At 44.0% G+C, this 17,168-nt stretch overlaps 1 protein-coding gene across 5 annotated transcripts in view; it reads left to right on the top strand.

Moving 5' to 3' along the window:
- Nucleotides 1-724: 724 nt before the first annotated feature.
- Nucleotides 725-17,168, top strand: part of LOC149311805 (N-acetylglucosamine-1-phosphotransferase subunits alpha/beta-like) — a 52,951-nt gene continuing 36,507 nt past the window's right edge. For 4 of the 5 annotated variants that reach the window (XM_089527964.1, XM_089527966.1, XM_089527965.1 and 1 more), the window contains exons 1-2: nucleotides 725-953; nucleotides 5,595-5,680. In XM_089527964.1, the coding sequence (XP_089384090.1) occupies nucleotides 837-953; nucleotides 5,595-5,680 (203 nt within the window). In that variant the 5' untranslated portion in view covers nucleotides 725-836. Of the gene's footprint in view, nucleotides 954-3,204; nucleotides 3,387-5,594; nucleotides 5,681-17,168 lie in introns of those variants that run through there. The other variant, XM_089527967.1, reaches the window with a different exon arrangement.

Raw genomic sequence — 17,168 nt, 5'->3', positions numbered from 1 at the left:
AGATGTTACAAAAAAGGAGGAAAACATCTCCAATTGATTCCCCCCCCTCTCCAGTTTGGTTTGTAACATCTTGCCTGATGAAGAAGCCCATGGAGCTTCGAAAGCTTGCAACAAGTATATTGTGCATTTCGGTTGGCCAATAAAGGTCCCATGAACCTTAGCCAGCATGATAACCAATCAAGAGGAATGAGAGTGTTTGAGAACATTTGGAGGGTCGCAGCCCTGGAGACTTTGGGTAAAGTCACTTTTAAAATGTACTTCTGTTACATTTTTGTATCTTTATCTCAAACCAGCTAGCTACAGCTGACTGAAATATTTATAACTGTTTTTTTCAAGGCTGTGATTTTGTGGCTGGGATCACGGTGAGACTGGATGAAATACACACAAATAAATGTTTTATGATCAGTAAATAATTATAATTTATAATAATAAATAGGCCCTGATTATGAGGCCTTGCATCCTGGTCCCATGATTCTCACAAACATGGAACTTGTGCATACATAGCTTAGACTCAATGACTAAAGCCCAGGCATCTGGAAGAAGTGTGTTTGGGACTTAAATGTCTGAGAAAACTACAGTTCCCAGAGTCACGGGACCCTGAGGCCACGTGACGACGGTCACATGACCCGCGGAGGCCTGTCTTCCTCAGCGGCTGGAGGGACGCCAAGAGCGGCCTGTAGGGGGCGCCCGGGCTCCGCTGGGTCTCCTGCCGGAAGGAGCCAGAGCCAGAGCCAGAGCCAGAGCCAGGACAATGCAGGCGGGAGCTTCTCGGTAGCTCTTGCAGGGCAGCAGGAGGAGTGCAGCGGGGCTCGTGGGGTGATGTTGGCCGTCGGGCCATGCTGCTGAAGCTCCTGCAGAGACAGACCTATACCTGCCTCTCGCACAGGTATGGGCCCTGCCTCTGCCTCGGGGGCCTCGTCCTCGTGGTCGTCTCCGCCCTGCAGTTCGGAGAGGTAGGTGGCGGGAAGAGGAGGAGGAGGAGAGGAAGAGGGGGAGCAGGAATAACTGGGGGAGGAAGAGGAGGAAGAATAGGAGGAGGGGAGGGGGAGGAAGAAGAAGAAGAGAGGGAGAGGAGGAGGAGGAAGAAGAAGAAGACGACTAAAGGGAAAGGGAGGGAGAGGGGGAGAGGGAGAGGAAAAGGAAGAAGAGGAGGAATAACAGTGGGGAGGGGGAGGAGGAAGAATAGTAGGAGTGGAGGGAGAATAGGAGGAGGGGGAGGAAGAAGAAGAAGAGAGGGAGAGGAGGAGGAGGAAGAAGAAGAAGACGACTAAAGGGAAGGGGAGGAAGAGGGGGCGAGGGAGAGGAAAAGGAAGAAGAGGAGGAATAACAGTGGGGAGGGGGAGGAGGAAGAATAGTAGGAGTGGAGGGAGAATAGGAGGAGGGGGAGGAAGAAGAAGAAGAGAGGGAGAGGAGGAGGAGGAAGAAGAAGAAGAAGACGACTAAAGGGAAGGGGAGGAAGAGGGGGAGAGGAAAAGGAAGAAGAGGAGGAATAACAGTGGGGAGGGGGAGGAGGAAGAATAGGAGGAGGGGAGGGGGAGGAAGAAGAAGAAGAGAGGGAGAGGAGGAGGAGGAAGAAGAAGAAGACTAAAGGGAAGGGGAGGAAGAGGGGGCGAGGGAGAGGAAAAGGAAGAAGAGGAGGAATAACAGTGGGGAGGGGGAGGAGGAAGAATAGTAGGAGTGGAGGGAGAATAGGAGGAGGGGGAGGAAGAAGAAGAAGAGAGGGAGAGGAGGAGGAGGAAGAAGAAGAAGACGACTAAAGGGAAGGGGAGGAAGACGGGGAGAGGGAGAGGAAAAGGAAGAAGAGGAGGAATAACAGTGGGGAGGGGGAGGAGGAAGAATAGTAGGAGTGGAGGGAGAATAGGAGGAGGGGGAGGAAGAAGAAGAAGAGAGGGAGAGGAGGAGGAGGAAGAAGAAGAAGACGACTAAAGGGAAGGGGAGGAAGAGAGGGAGAGGAAAAGGAAGAAGAGGAGGAATAACAGTGGGGAGGGGGAGGAGGAAGAATAGGAGGAGGGGAGGGGGAGGAAGAAGAAGAAGAGAGGGAGAGGAGGAGGAGGAAGAAGAAGAAGACTAAAGGGAAGGGGAGGAAGAGGGGGCGAGGGAGAGGAAAAGGAAGAAGAGGAGGAACAACAGTGGGGAGGGGGAGGAGGAAGAATAGTAGGAGTGGAGGGAGAATAGGAGGAGGGGGAGGAAGAAGAAGAAGAGAGGGAGAGGAGGAGGAGGAAGAAGAAGAAGACGACTAAAGGGAAGGGGAGGAAGAGGGGGAGAGGGAGAGGAAAAGGAAGAAGAGGAGGAATAACAGTGGGGAGGGGGAGGAGGAAGAATAGGAGGAGGGGAGGGGGAAGAAGAAGAAGAGAGGGAGAGGAGGAGGAGGAAGAAGAAGAAGACTAAAGGGAAGGGGAGGAAGAGGGGGCGAGGGAGAGGAAAAGGAAGAAGAGGAGGAATAACAGTGGGGAGGGGGAGGAGGAAGAATAGTAGGAGTGGAGGGAGAATAGGAGGAGGGGGAGGAAGAAGAAGAAGAGAGGGAGAGGAGGAGGAGGAAGAAGAAGAAGACGACTAAAGGGAAGGGGAGGAAGAGGGGGAGAGGGAGAGGAAAAGGAAGAAGAGGAGGAATAACAGTGGGGAGGGGGAGGAGGAAGAATAGGAGGAGGGGAGGGGGAGGAAGAAGAAGAAGAGAGGGAGAGGAGGAGGAGGAAGAAGAAGAAGACTAAAGGGAAGGGGAGGAAGAGGGGAGAGGGAGAGGAAAAGGAAGAAGAAGAGGAATAACAATGGGGAGGGGGAGGAGGAAGAATAGTAGGAGTGGAGGGAGAATAGGAGGAGGGGGAGGAAGAAGAAGAGGAAGGGCGAGGCAGAAGAAGAAGAAGGAGGGGAGGAAGAAGAGGGAAAGCGGAGGAGGGGGAAAGGAAGGAAGAAGAATAGTAGGAGGGGAAAGGGAGGGAGAATAGGAGGAGGAAGGGGAGCAAGAAGAGGGATTGGAGGGGGAAGAGGGGGGAGGAACAAGGAGAGGAGGAATAGGAATACTAGGAGGGGAGGGGTGGAAAAATAGGAGGAGGAGGAGGAGGAAGAGGGGAAGGAAGAAGAAGAAGAGAGGAAGAGAAGGAGAGAGAAGAGGAAGAAGAATAGGAGGAGTGGGAAGGAAGAAGAGAAAGAACAGGAAGAGGGGAGGGGGAGGAAGAAGAGGAGGAGAAGGAGGTGGGGAGAGGAGGACTAAGAAGAAGGGAAGGAGAAAGGTGCCAGCTGCCACCATCTGTGTTGTTGGTGATGGTGGTGGTGGTCTGTTTCTCTTGGCATGCATATCTAGCATCCTTTTCTTCTGCAACTGGACTTGATGACTTTCCCCTGCCCCTTGGAAGATCCTGCTGAGGCAAGCCTGCACAACTTTGCAGTAGGTAGGGGCCAAACTTAAAATAGGCTAAACTTCTTAGGGCTGCAGGTAGGTCTTAATTAAATATTATTTAATTAATAATAATTAATAATATTAATTAGAATTAATTAATATTAATTCCATCCTCCACCTCTGCCTGGCTCTCTCCTCAGGAGAAAGCCAAGTGGCAGAGGAGCCTTGCAGGGAGAGTGTTCACACATCCTCCACCATCTGGCCTTCACCTCAGAAGAAAGCTGGACAGTAGAGTAGCCTTGAGGGCAAACATTTGCCTGCCCTCCTCCTCCTCCTCCACCCGGCCTACTTCTTGGGAGAAAGCAGGGCAGTGGAGGACCCTTGAAATCCTTCCACATCAAAATTCTTGGGGAGGCCACATGTGGCCCCCGAACCATATGTTGTGCAGGCCTCTGCTGAGGAGTTTCTTTTGTCTTGTGCGCCAACCAGGCCTCCTCCTTCAGTTGCCCCCAGTTTACTTTCTTCAGCAGCCTGGCAGAGAGCCTCTGAACCCTAAATAGCAGCCTTAAAGCTGGGAAGGATTCTATTGTTGTTTGTTGTTGTGATCTGCTTGTGGCTCATGGTGTGCCTGTGGATGAGACATCTCCAAGATCCCCTGTTTTCAAATGCTCTGCTCAGGTCCTGCAGGCCCAGGCTTGTGACCTCCTGGTTTAAGTGTAGCCATCTGGTCTTCCTCTCTTTCTGCTGCCCTCCAGCTTTCCTAGCTTCATTGTGTTTTCTAATTATTCATGCCTTCCCATGAGGGCCGGAGCATGACAGCCTCAGAGAAAACAGATTTATGCATGGAAGTCACTGTTCTATGTTTTTGTTTTTTTTAAAAAAACATCCTTGAGACTGTGCAGCAGAGAGATGCTGATATCTGTGCAAGGCAACAGAGATATGCATGGGGAAATTTAGAGCAGCTTTATCAGTTTAGGACAAACTGACATAGATACAATCGGCATGAAGAAGACAGAGGCTTTGTATGTTTTTATGAGAGGTCAAGAAAATTATCCCCGTGGACTACAACTCCCAGAATCCTGTAGCTAGTATGATATTGCTAACTGGAGGACTCTGGAAGTTGTATTCTAATAGGATAACTTTTCCAGGCTCTGGTCTGTATGCAAACAATTCTTCCATTTCAACAAAAAAAACTATGCAGACCATTATTCTGAATATAAAATGCTGAAATCTCTTCAGTTGGAGAGAAGATAGCTGTCTTTTTCTTTATTTATATTTCCTTCTATTGATCATTGCCACAAGATTTAGTTTTTATTACAAAAATTTTATACTCTTTTAAGTGTAAAGATATACAACTGAGCACTAAAGTTAGAATCATCCAATCCATTATATCCTCCCATCCCCATATATGGATGCGAGAGCTGGACAGTGAAGAAAGTGGACAGAAAGAAAATCAACTCATTTGAGATGTTATGGTAGAGAAAAGTGCTAAGGAAACCATGGATAGTCAAAAAGACAAACAAATAGATCCTAGAACAGATTAAACCTGATCTTTCCCTGGAGACAAGGATGGCGAAACAGACTATTGTACTTTGGCCACATCATAAGACATGACTCATTAGAAATGACAATAATGCTAGGAAAGGTAGAAGGCAGCAAAAACAGAAGAAGACCACATGCGAGATGGTTAGACTCAATCAGGGAGGCCACAGGCCTGAGCCTGCAGGACCTCAGCAGAGCGGTTGAGGGGGAATGGAGATGTTTAATTCGTAGGGTTGCCCTGAGTCGAGATCAACTCAAGGGCAGTTAACAACAAAAAACAAGTTAAAAACCGAAAGCAGTTTGCACATCTCCAAATACAATAAAACAAACTCCTAAAAATCATTTTAAAATGATAAAATAGTAAAGTCAATGAAATGATTCCTCAAAAACAATTCATTAAAAACCAGAGGTGACCAACAGTGTTAAGAATCAAGGAAATTTTCAAGAAACTACATGTTTACATGGTGCTTTACTTAAGCAAATAAACTACTTGGCAGCAGAAACATCCAACACCAGACCACCTAACGCCATGAGGAATCATTCCACATGGTGAGGGCTGCCATTGAAAAGGCCCTACCATTTACTACCACTTAGTGAACCTCATTAGGCTGGTATGTTGCAAACAGAATTTCCTTCTTAGAGCACAAAGGCTAGGGTGGTATGTACAGGAGAAGGTTTTAAATGTCAACCCAGTGCCTCAAATATTCTTTCTTCTCAGGTCGTTCTAGAGTGGAGTCAGGACCAGTACCATGTTTTGTTTGACTCTTACAGAGATAACGTTGCTGGGAAATCCTTTCAAAACAGGTAAGTCTCAGATGAGCTAGAGCAACAGTGCTTCTTCATTGTGTTTTGGCAATGCATGTTACAAATGTTGGAAGAACCAAACATTCCCACATTCAGCAGCTGCAGCTGAGTTACTGACAGTCAACAGCACTGAAATAGTTTGGGTTCAGAAAAAGTACCTGACAGTTTTTTCCATATGCTGGTACTTTTTTAATCTCCTCCTTCCTTCTATTCCCCAGTCTTTGTGGGACAGATATCAGATGGTGTAGAGAATACTGCAGAACAAGCAATCTGCTTTTTAATGAAGTGGGTTTCAGGAAAGGTGACAGATCTTTTCCATATGATAGCACTGAGTATTGTGTTTTGAATTACATTTGTGCATTCAGTGTTTGTGACAGCCATCATTTTGATATAAGAACCTGTGTGTGTCTTTAATTCATGTCAAATCCATGAATTTCAAAGAGTTTTCTTAAACAAAAAATACTCAGAGGATGTTTTCAACTGTCATCCTCTGAAATATAACCTTCAGTACTTGGTATTCCTTGGCAATTCCCCTAGTCAAGTACTGACAAGGCATAACTGCTTAATTTCCAAGTTCAGACAGGATCTGGTACTGTCAAAGAAATAACTATTACTTTATTTTATTTGAACAGGATGGACCCTGTTTAAAAGTCCTCTAGAGACTGTTGGATGGCAAGTCCCTGCAGGCCTAGACAGCATAGCAAGTGATGACGAGTTGTGGAAGTTGCAGTGCAGCAGCAAATGGAGGGCCATATGTATACATTATCAATTATTCCCAAACTCCACATGTTTTGGACTTCAGCTACCAGAATTGACTGTTGACCAAGCTGGCTAGGGCTTCTGGGAGGTGAAGTCCAAAACAGCTGGAGGACCATAGTTTTGGAATCACTGTTTAGTTAGTTACTTTTACATGGTGCTTTTCCTGCAGTGATGTTAATATAGACTACATTGCTCTTGTTTTCCTCACCTTATCGTCTCAACAGTTCTTTGAGGCAGATCAGGCTGAAACGGAGTGGCTGGCCCAAGTTAGTTTCGTGGCTCAGAACTGCTATAATGTCATGTGAAAAGTCACAGAGAAAGGCGCTACTCTCCCACTCCATTTTGGCTTTCTTTTCATATGTGATAAGCATTCCAGTGAAAAAGAGCCTGCCTGCTCTTGATCTGTAAAGGTACATGTTATCTTATGACCAGTCCAGATATATACATGCCATGAAACAGCTGTATAATTGTGTCTGAATAATCACTTGCCAAGATAGTACACATGTTCTTTAAGGGCATATGTGGGTTCTGTTTAGTGGAAACATATTAGTAGCTGAGAAAGCAAAATGAGAAGAACATTTTTTATAGATTAGGAAAAAATGTGAGGGGGTGAAGGTGGAGAATTGCATTCATAGCATGTTCAGTCTTGATTATTCACTTGGTACTGTCTAAATTATTCCCCCTCCAACCCCCCCCCCCAAAAAAAAACACCAACGTCACAGAGCATTAATAATTTTGAGTGGTTGTGAGTTTGAAGCTCCTAACTATACAGGGTGAATCTCCCTTATCCAGAATCCCAAAATCTAAAATATTCCAAAAACCAACTAATTTTATAGGTGGCTGAAATAGTGATACCTTTGTTTTCTGATTCATCAATATACACAAATGTTTCATGCACAAAATTATTAAAAAATAGTGTATGAAATTACCTTCAGGCTATGTTTATAAGGAATATATGAAACATGCATGAATTTTGTGTTTAAATTTGGGTCACATCTGCAAGATGTACCATTATGTACATATGCAAATACAAGTATTCAAAATCCCAAAAACCCTGAAATCCCAAACACCTCTGGTCCCAGACAAGGGATACTGTACCAGTGTAGGACGCTGTCAGGATATGTGCTATGTTGCATAAGATCTGTTTTTCTGTAAAAGTCCAATTTCAAGTAATTTGTCAAAATGGTATTAGAATTAAAGCCTAAAATTCTATAGATTCAGCAAGAAAATTGTCTAGAAGTTGGCTGCCTGTTTTTTAAAAAAGTTATCAATTTGTGGTAATTCTTACAAGGATGAGAATTATAGAATTATATTACCTGAGAATTATAACAGTTTGCATGAACATCCTTTTCTCCACCAGCATACAATCATTATTGACCTTTATAATCCCTAGTTGCTCCTGAGATATATGGATGTATAGTGCATCTTTCTCCTGTGTTATCACTCGAAATAGTTTCATTCATTGTTGCAAGATGAATGGGATATTTTCTCAGTAGGCTACAACTGAATCAGGATATGGTTGATGCAGTCATATAAATTGAGTCACATAGCCTGTGAGACACTGTAAGTTTTTTTAAAGAGAGTATGGAACTTTTTTTTTATGGTAGTGAGGGTGAGCCACTGGAGTCTCTACACCCCTCAGTTAGTACATATATTTGAAATATTCGGCATGGCTGAGAAGCAAGGAACTGGCAGAACAGCTTTTCCTCTCCTCTTTAGGCAGATGGCAGCTGCAAAGACTAGTTGACAGAGCTTGTGTTGTATATACAGTCACCCCTCCTAACTTGTGGGGATCCATTCTGGACTCCCCTGCGAGTTAGGAGACTCACAGATAATCAAGCCCCATTGAAATGAATAGAGCACCCCTGCACGTCAGCATAGGGTGTGCACTGCGGGAGCATGCCCAATTCACCTCAATGGTGGGTCTCCCCTCCACGAATTCTCAAGTCTGCCGATTTCAGGTGCGCGGACTTGGAGGGGCAACTGTATTCTGGATGCAGAACCTCTTGTGTTTCAGATGTTTTGAACTGCAGCGCCTATAATTTCTTATAATTTGGACATTCTAGATGGAGCTGGTGAAATTCTTAGCCCAGAATGTCTGGAGAATCGATGGTTCCCCATACTGTAGGCCAGCCTTCCCTCAACTCTTTGCCCTCCAGGTGTCTTACTCCACACGCACCATCATCTCTTTCCATCAGGACTGCTTGAAATTGAAGAATACTGGTTTACAAAACTTGTGGAAGGGGGCAAATGCCATATATTTAGTCTTTCCCAACATGGTCCCCACCAAAATGTTTTCAACAAGTGCCATCATACCTAGTTTGATGGCTTCATTCCCTCTATGTAGAGTTGGTGCATTTTCTTGGACAAACTTGGGCACATTCTGCCAGTTCTTTATTTTCAGACCAGGGCAAACAGCAGCTATTCAACCTTTCCATCTTTCACCTATCCTGCCATCAAGACTGTACCCGTACAGGAATACCTGTTGTCTCACCCCAGATTTCTTGCATGTATTGAGCCTACTTCAGCATTTTTACCCAATGTGCGCTTTCTAGGATATCCTAAGGCCCTTAGTTATGTCTGAGGTAATTCAAACCTAATTGGTTGGTTTGTTGAGTGGAGGACAAGTTTTGAAAATAAGTCGATTGGTTGGTTGAATGGTTACTTGTGAGGCCAGTAGTTTCACAGGGAGAAACAGGAGGCAATGTTAATATTTATCAATGGCATTATTTATGTAATAATTGTATCACCATGCCACCAAGAACACACTGGATCTTGTTTGATTTCAGAAGATAAACAGGATCAGATTTGGATGGTACATGCATGGGAGAACACCAAGTCAGGCTAGAAATCCTGTCTGGAATTCTTGAGAGCCACTGCTGCCAGTCACAGTTGAGAGCCTTGGATAGATGAACCAGTGGCCTGATTCAGTATGAGATACCTTACTGTGTCCCTACAAACATTTATACCCCCACCATTCATCCAAGGAGGTGAATTTTATATCCCCCCCCCCCCAATGTGTGTGTGCACTTGCATGTATTGATTTATGACGACCCATGATGTTCATATGATTTTCTTAGGCAAGGAATACTCTGAGGTGGTTTTGCCAGTCCCTTCTGAAATATAGCTGGCAAAGCCTAGTATTTGTTGGTAGACTCCCATCCAAGTACTAATCAGGGCTAACTATGCTTAGCTTTCAAGGTCAGGGGGAATCTGGTACCTTTAGGGTATTTTCTCGGTTTTCATCCCATGTTCCCAACTACATGGTGTGGGGCTGTTACAGCGCTTCATTGGCACAGTGTTTAAATGTGTTGCACCAAAGGAGCACCAGAAACTCACCGTCACTGCAGCTGGGGCACCCTTTCTGCGGCTCAAAAAGGAGCAGCTTTTTTGCAGCTTCTTTTTGCGCCGTGGAAAGGCAGATCGGGGCCGCAGCATGTGGTTGCCATGGCCCCAATCCAGCGAGGAAAGGGGTGGCATGGAGCCACCCCTTAGGGGACATCTGTTGATCACCTCAGTGGGTTTTCATGACTGAGGAGAGAATTGAACCCTGATCGCCAGAGTCATAGTTCAGTGCTCAAGCCACTCTAGACTCTCTTAAAATGGTTACATTGTGTTGCTTCCGGTCTCCATTTTGAGAAGGACTGCCAAGGAAAATGGAAGGTTTGGGGGTTCTGGTGTGGATGTTTTTGTGTGTTTTCATGTATTTGGGGGATTTTCTCTATGGTTTTCAGTATGCTTTTCATAAATTCTCTGAAAATCATGCCATCTATAGCAACTAATGCAAGTTTACAGAGGGGCATAGTGTCTGAGAGGGGATTTGGACTCAGTCTCACCATCCTAATTTCACATTCTGACTGCAATACTGTACTGGTCTGTTATGTCATGATGGTCATAACTGCATGATGATCTAGTATTAATTATCCAGGGAGGCTCTGCTTGTGTTACCTGAGAGTATTGTCATGCCCAAGACTACTATGTATGGCATGACTTTTTTCTGCAATAGGAACCCAATTATGGGATTCCTCTCCCATCAGTGATCCAGGTGTCCCCCACATTTTGTCTTTCAGATAGCAATTTTTTGTTTGATTTTTAAAAAAATCTACAGTTGGCATTCCATATCCACAGATTCAAGCATCCACAGTTTGAAAATATCCAAAACAAATATAAATTCCAAAAAGCAAAGGTTGCTTTTGTCTTTTTATATAAGGGACACTATCTTATTATGCCATTATATTTAATGGGACTTGAGCATCCATGGATTTGGGTATCCATGGAGGGTCCTGGAACCCTTGGTACCCAGAGGATACCAAGGGCCTACTGTATTTGAACAAGCAAATGTTTAATTTATCTTTGCCACTGGTTTGTATTTCTTTTGATGCATTTTATTTGTTGTTGAGGTTGTGTTTCTGACTTATGGAGACCCTAAGATGAACCTGCACAGGGTTTTCCTGGCAAGATTTGTTCAGAGGGCATTTTCCATCGCCTTGCCTTCAGTCTGAGAGAGGGTGACTTGCCCTTACCCAGTGGGTTTTAAGGGCTGAGTGAGGATTCAAAAGTCTCCAGAGTCACAGTACAATGCTCAGACCACTACACTATGCTGGGTTTCTGTATTTTAGTAGGGATATATAATTGTGAATTTAGATATATGTAATTTGTGATGTTAGATCCATGTAATAATATATGATTTAAATTTTTCTGATTTAAAGTAGCCACATATACCTTTTGTCAAGGACAGGATTAATGATAATAGTAGCAGTAGTAATAGCAGACCAACAATGTAAATAAATAACCAGCCTTATTCAGCTTGAATAACAAACCACATTTTGTTGTTAGATGAATGAGCCAGAACAAGTCTCAGACCCAGAGCTTCTGTTTGTAGATACTGATGAATTTTCGATTTTTGCTCTGTCTGGCAAATAAGATTTATGACAAATTGCTCTTTTGTTGTTGCCAATTTAATGTAAAGTACCTTCAGCATAGTGCATGAGAAAGAAGTATATAAATCAGATTGACATGGATGTTGATCATTCAGAATCTGCTATGTAACAGAGCATTCTTTCCAAAAAAACTGTGCATTTTAGCTGTATCTATTCAGTTTTCTTTGTCCCAGTTTATCATCTTTACTAATTTGCATTTCAGTCACTTATATTTTGCTTCTCCTTTTGAGCAGTGCCAGCAGTCTTTGAAACAGCATTTCACAGGGTAAGCCCTCCCCACAGATCCCTGATATGCTAGTTTATTATATGTAGTGAACTCTTTATGTGGCAAGGAGTTGTTTTTTTTTTTTTTTTTTTTTTTTTGAAATTCTTACTTTTACAGAAGAATTGTGTATTTTCAAAATGGAGGATAAAACTTGATTCTTTTCCTGTGCCCAGCAAGCCAAGAGATTACTTTTGGTACCATCATATCACTTTGTGAAACCTCTTTGAGAGTTTGCAGATTCTTCCTTTTTATTACACCACAAGATGATGTATAAGCTATGTGACTTTAAAAAGGGTGAGCAGAGTGAAGCCCTGATGTCACATATAGAGTACAGGTCAATGTAACCATTATGCAAGTTTCTGAAAGGCACAAATGGGTGTCCAGCTATGTTCCTGTTGTGTTTTTCCTCTTTTTGTTATTTTTGGCAGTCTATGAAGGTACAGAGGGTTCCAGTGTCAGAAGGTTGACCCTGGTCCCACCAGGGACGTAGCCAGGATTTTGGGAAGGGGGGTCCGGACTAAGTGCCACCATTATAATGGGGTTTGGGCACGGAGGTGCAGCAGTGCACACCATTCATTGTATCTAACGGAAGGGGGGATCCGGACCCCCTGGCTATGTCCCTGGTCCCACTACAGTTCTCCCCTTCCCTGCTTTAAGGTCAACACTTTCCCCCTGCTTTTATGTAACAACTTGATGAAGACAGTTGGTGATCTTGAACATATATTATTGTGCCTTTTAATAGCCTAATAAATATGTTATCACAACAGTATAGATTTTGATTTTGTATAACACTCTTCACCTGCAGTCAGAAATCAGCAATCTTATTCTGTAGAATGTGTGGAATAAAAGAATCTGCCTTCCATCAAGTGATTTGTTGGGCTGCCTAGCTTAGTGTTGTCTCCAGACTATCTGGTTGGAGTCTTCCCTCGAGAGTGGAAAGACAATTTGAGACTTCAGAAATGGAGGGTGTTCTCAAACGTCAGGAAACCCTGACAAGGGGAATCCCATATGGGTAAGAATTTTTCAGGATGTCTTGTTTTCTGTACAGAAAATTCTGTTTTCTGCGCAAAACAAAACCTACTTGCAGTTATTTGCACAAAGTATGTCCAGAATAGCAAATAGTTTTTGCAAACTGTACAATGTTTGATGTCTGTCTTGCAGTGAAGAGAAAAAATGGTAAAATTATTCATTCTTGCCTGTGAGAATGAAATCATTAAAAGTATAAATCCCTTGCTCCCCTGTCTACAACTCACCCAGGAGATGTTAGGCGCTAAATCTGTAACTTTTGCATACAAAATGTGTGGTTGTACTATGTGGTACAACCTATTCCCCCAACCAACTCTGAGAAGCCCAGAACAAATTACCACTGCTCTTCTCCAGAAGAGAGAAGACTAGAACTGCTTGAGAGATTTCCTTCCATACATATCTGCCAATATTGTCTCATGAGCCCTAACAGTATTTAAAACAGTTGACAGAGTGATAATAATAATAATAATAATAATAATAATAAAATTTTATTTATATACCGCCTTTCCAGAGATCAAGGCGGTTTCACAACACAACACATATAACAATAAAAACCATTAAAAACATCATAAACGCAAATCATACAGTAAATAGTCTCACGCTAGCTCAACAATGCTGCTGAGAGGAGAGAGGAAGGGAGTACATCAGGGGTCAGGGTATCCCTGCTGGAATAGGTGTATTTTTAACCCCTTTTTAAATTGTTCTAGCGAGGCGGCCGAGCGGAGCTCGCCGGGAAGCGAGTTCCAGAGCTTGGGGGCCGAGGTAGAAAAGGCCCTCTGCGTGGTGGTGACATATCTAGCCTCAGGAACCCCTAACAATTGCTCCCCGGCAGACCTGAGTGTGCGGGGCAGATTGTATGGAGAGAGGCGGTCCTCCAAGTACCCTGGGCCCAAGCCATTTAGGGCTTTATAGGTAATAACCAACACCTTGTATTGCGCCCGGAAGCGAATAGGCAACCAATGAAGGTCTTTAAGGACCGGTGTTATATGACTGGTCCTGGAAGTACCAGTGACCAGTCTTGCCGCCATATTCTGCACCAATTGCAGCTTCCGGGTATGGTACAAAGGTTGCCCCATGTAGAGCGCATTACAGAAATCCAATTGAGAGGTTACCAGAGCATGTACTACCGTTTCAAGGTCCCCCCGGCCCAGGTAGGGGCGCAGCTGGCGTATCAACCGAAGCTGATAACAGGTACTCCTGACTGTCACATCCACCTGAAATGTAAGGTGGAGCGACGAGTCAAGGAGCACCCCCAGACTGCGCACTGAGTCCTTCACAGGAAGCGTGATCCCGTTCAGAACAGGTGGAACCACCGCCATCCCCGGGCCTGGAGAACCTATCACTATCACTTCCGTTTTCTCTGGATTCAGGCTGAGTCTGTTTTCCCTCATCCAGCCCATTACCGACTCCAGACAAGCGACGAGAGGAGAGATGCCATCCTTGGTCACTGAATCAGTCGGAGACATAGAGAAGACTATCTGGGTGTCATCAGCGTACTGATAACCCCGCGCCCCGTGCCTCCGGATGATCTCTCCCAGCGGTTTCATGTAAATGTCGAAAAGCATGGGGGACAGAATGGCTCCTTGAGGGACACCAGATGTAAGGGCCCTCTTGTCGGAGCACACGTCCCCCAGCTGCACCATCTGGAACCTACCTGAGAGGTAGGATCGGAACCACTGGAGCGCAGTGCCCCCGATTCCCAACTCCCCCAGGCGCTCCAGAAGGATACCATGGTCAATGGTATCGAAAGCCGCTGAGATGTCCAAGAGCACTAACAGGGACACGCTACCCCTGTCCATGCCCAGACGGAGATCATCGACCAAGGAGACCATGGTGGTCTCAACCCCATAGCCCGCCCGAAAGCCGGTTTGAAATGGGTCTAGATAATCTGTTTCATCCAAGATCGATTGAAGCTGGATTGCAACCGCCCTCTCGATCACCTTCCCCAGAAATGGCAATAGCGATACTGGCCGATAATTATTATGCATCAGGGGATCGTGGGAGGGCTTTTTTAGCAGTGGTTTTACAATGGCCAATTTTAAGCTAGATGGAAATTGCCCATCCCTCAGTGATGTATTAATTATACGGTGTAACATAGAAGTTACCACCGTCCCCCCCCCGAGCCGCTAGCCACGAGGGACAGGGATTGAGGGAGCAGGTTGTCTTCCTAACACTTCTAAGGATCTTGTCCACATCCTCGGTGCTGACAGACTCAAAATGATCCAGTACAATCGAGTCCACGGAAGTTCTAGAAACCTCTACTCTGGTATCTGCACTAATACTAGCATCAAGACCTTCCCCTATCCGAGAGGTTTTATCCGCGAAGAAGTTGTTAAATTGGTCACAGCAGGCTTTAGATGGTTCCAATATAGGGTTCAGGGCAGGGGGGAGCTGGGTGAGCTCCCTCACTACCCTGAACAGCTCTGCTGGACGTGACTCCACGGACGCGATACATGCAGCAAAGAACGAATTTGTATTTGTTTTCTCCATCATGGAGGGGATCGTGTCATACACCTCTGCCAGTCTCTTTGTGTAAGCCAGTTGGATTAAAAATAAATTATGTAAAATTAATTTGGATGCTTAAGCAGCCTCGAAAGACTTGCCAGGATTTCAAGGATTGCCCTGACAAAATAAACATTTAATTTTCCTTAACTAAAATTCTCTGGGGATGCCAAATTTAACTTGAGCTATTTTCCAGTCTGGATCAGCATTTGGGGAAAAAAACCCAGCAAGTTATTATTTGGGCAAAGTGAGCTTTTAGTTTATACAGCTGACTGTTTTCTCTGTAGAACAATATCTATTTTGAAGTAATTAAAAGAGATTATTGTTTTGAGGTGTTATAAATTTTTTAAATTTAAAGTAAAGGAGTAGTGAATTTTAAACTTGGAGTACCAAAGAATCAATACAAGAATGGTCAGATTTTGTGCAGTTTTGAATTGGTAATAAATATTTTCTTAGGTAACTATACTTACGAATTATATTTATTAAATATCTTGTATGTCGGATCACAAGTTTGCATGCAATGAGTTTGTGGAGAGGAAAGGAGGCAGAGTTAGAAAAGAATGCATATAATCCAGACGTGCTAAATTGAATCTCAGTTGATTTGTAAATCTGGAAAACTTTTGAAAGAAATTTACAATTCAGAATTTTCAATAAAACTCATAGTATTACCCTGCCCTCACCATATATTTAATATTTGAGCAGATTTCAGGCATGTGGGATTTACTTTGATGTTTGTGTGTTTTATTAGATCCCTGATATCCTCCCACTTGAGACAAGTATTTAAATAGTGACTCAGGGCCTATACAGATGGGGGACTCCATGCTGCCTGTTTTTCCTCCAGAAGGATGCCGTGGCAACCACAGCACATCCTCAGGAGGGAGCAAAAAGAACCCACTTCTGGGCGGATTTTTTTTTTTGCATCCCAGCAGGGGTGCCATAGGCATGCTTGCATGCCATGATGACACCCCTTTTGTGTAGTGCTCTGTTTGGGCACTGTACTGCATGGACATCATCATAGCATGTGCCATGTGGATGGACACATGCCATAATGGCGGCCAGGCGGCAGAACAAGGGCTTGGAGCGTGTGAAGTACACACACTAGTACTTGGAGCCCTAGTACACATTCAGGCCGGCACAAAGTGCTGGTCTGTATTGCCCCTCAGTCAGTGAGACATCTACTGAAAATTGAACAAGGGTGAAGGCTACCTCTGAGCACATGCTTAGTTCAGGAATCTGTATTCATTGCCAGAACTGATCTTTAAGCTTTTCTAAATTGTTTTTTTTTTTAAGCAACCCAATGTCTTTCTTGTGACTCACCCAAAGAGAAAATGGATAGATCTAGATATAGATCTTTTTAATGCAAATCTTGTAAGCAGAATAGTGTCAGCTTTTGTTCACAGAATTTTCCTATATAATCCATGTGAATTCCTTCTTATCTACACAAATAATCACAGAACACTGTAGGGGAGGAAAGCATTTTACAGGAAGAGGCTTCTGTGTTACAAATCTGAGAGGGAAAAAAAAACCTGGATTCTGTGATCAGCATACATTTCTTCTGATTTACTGTACATAGTAGTAGGCAGATTGCTTATATGCTTTTAGGTGACCTATAACGTAGCCAGATCCAGTTCCTGTGAGATTGTAAATTACTTCATGAGAAATGATAACTGTATTTGTTGCTGTAAGATTGTGATAAGATGCTTGCCTGTCTTTTGCATGGGTGTGGGGCTATGCAGCATCGTGATGATTGAATCAATTTGGAGATGTCTGATACTGTATTTACTTTAAGGCTTTCAGCAAGATCACTGTCAGGTATATTGTTTGCTATCATTTAGAGCATTAATTCATCATACTTTAAAAGTGTGGTTCTTCATTTTACTGTAATACCAGAGGCTCCTTCCTAGTGTTCAGTATCAAGGGAAGGATTTTCTGACAATGAAAACAAAGAGGAAGTGGCATGGGGAGCAGAAGGGATTTCCTCCTTCATCCACCCAAT

The sequence above is a fragment of the Sceloporus occidentalis genome, unplaced genomic scaffold (assembly GCF_023333645.1).
Source record: "Sceloporus occidentalis isolate IW3139 unplaced genomic scaffold, rSceOcc1.0.p SCAF_5, whole genome shotgun sequence".
Classification (NCBI taxonomy): domain Eukaryota; kingdom Metazoa; phylum Chordata; class Lepidosauria; order Squamata; family Phrynosomatidae; genus Sceloporus; species Sceloporus occidentalis.
This window is presented reverse-complemented; position numbering and strand designations above follow the sequence as displayed.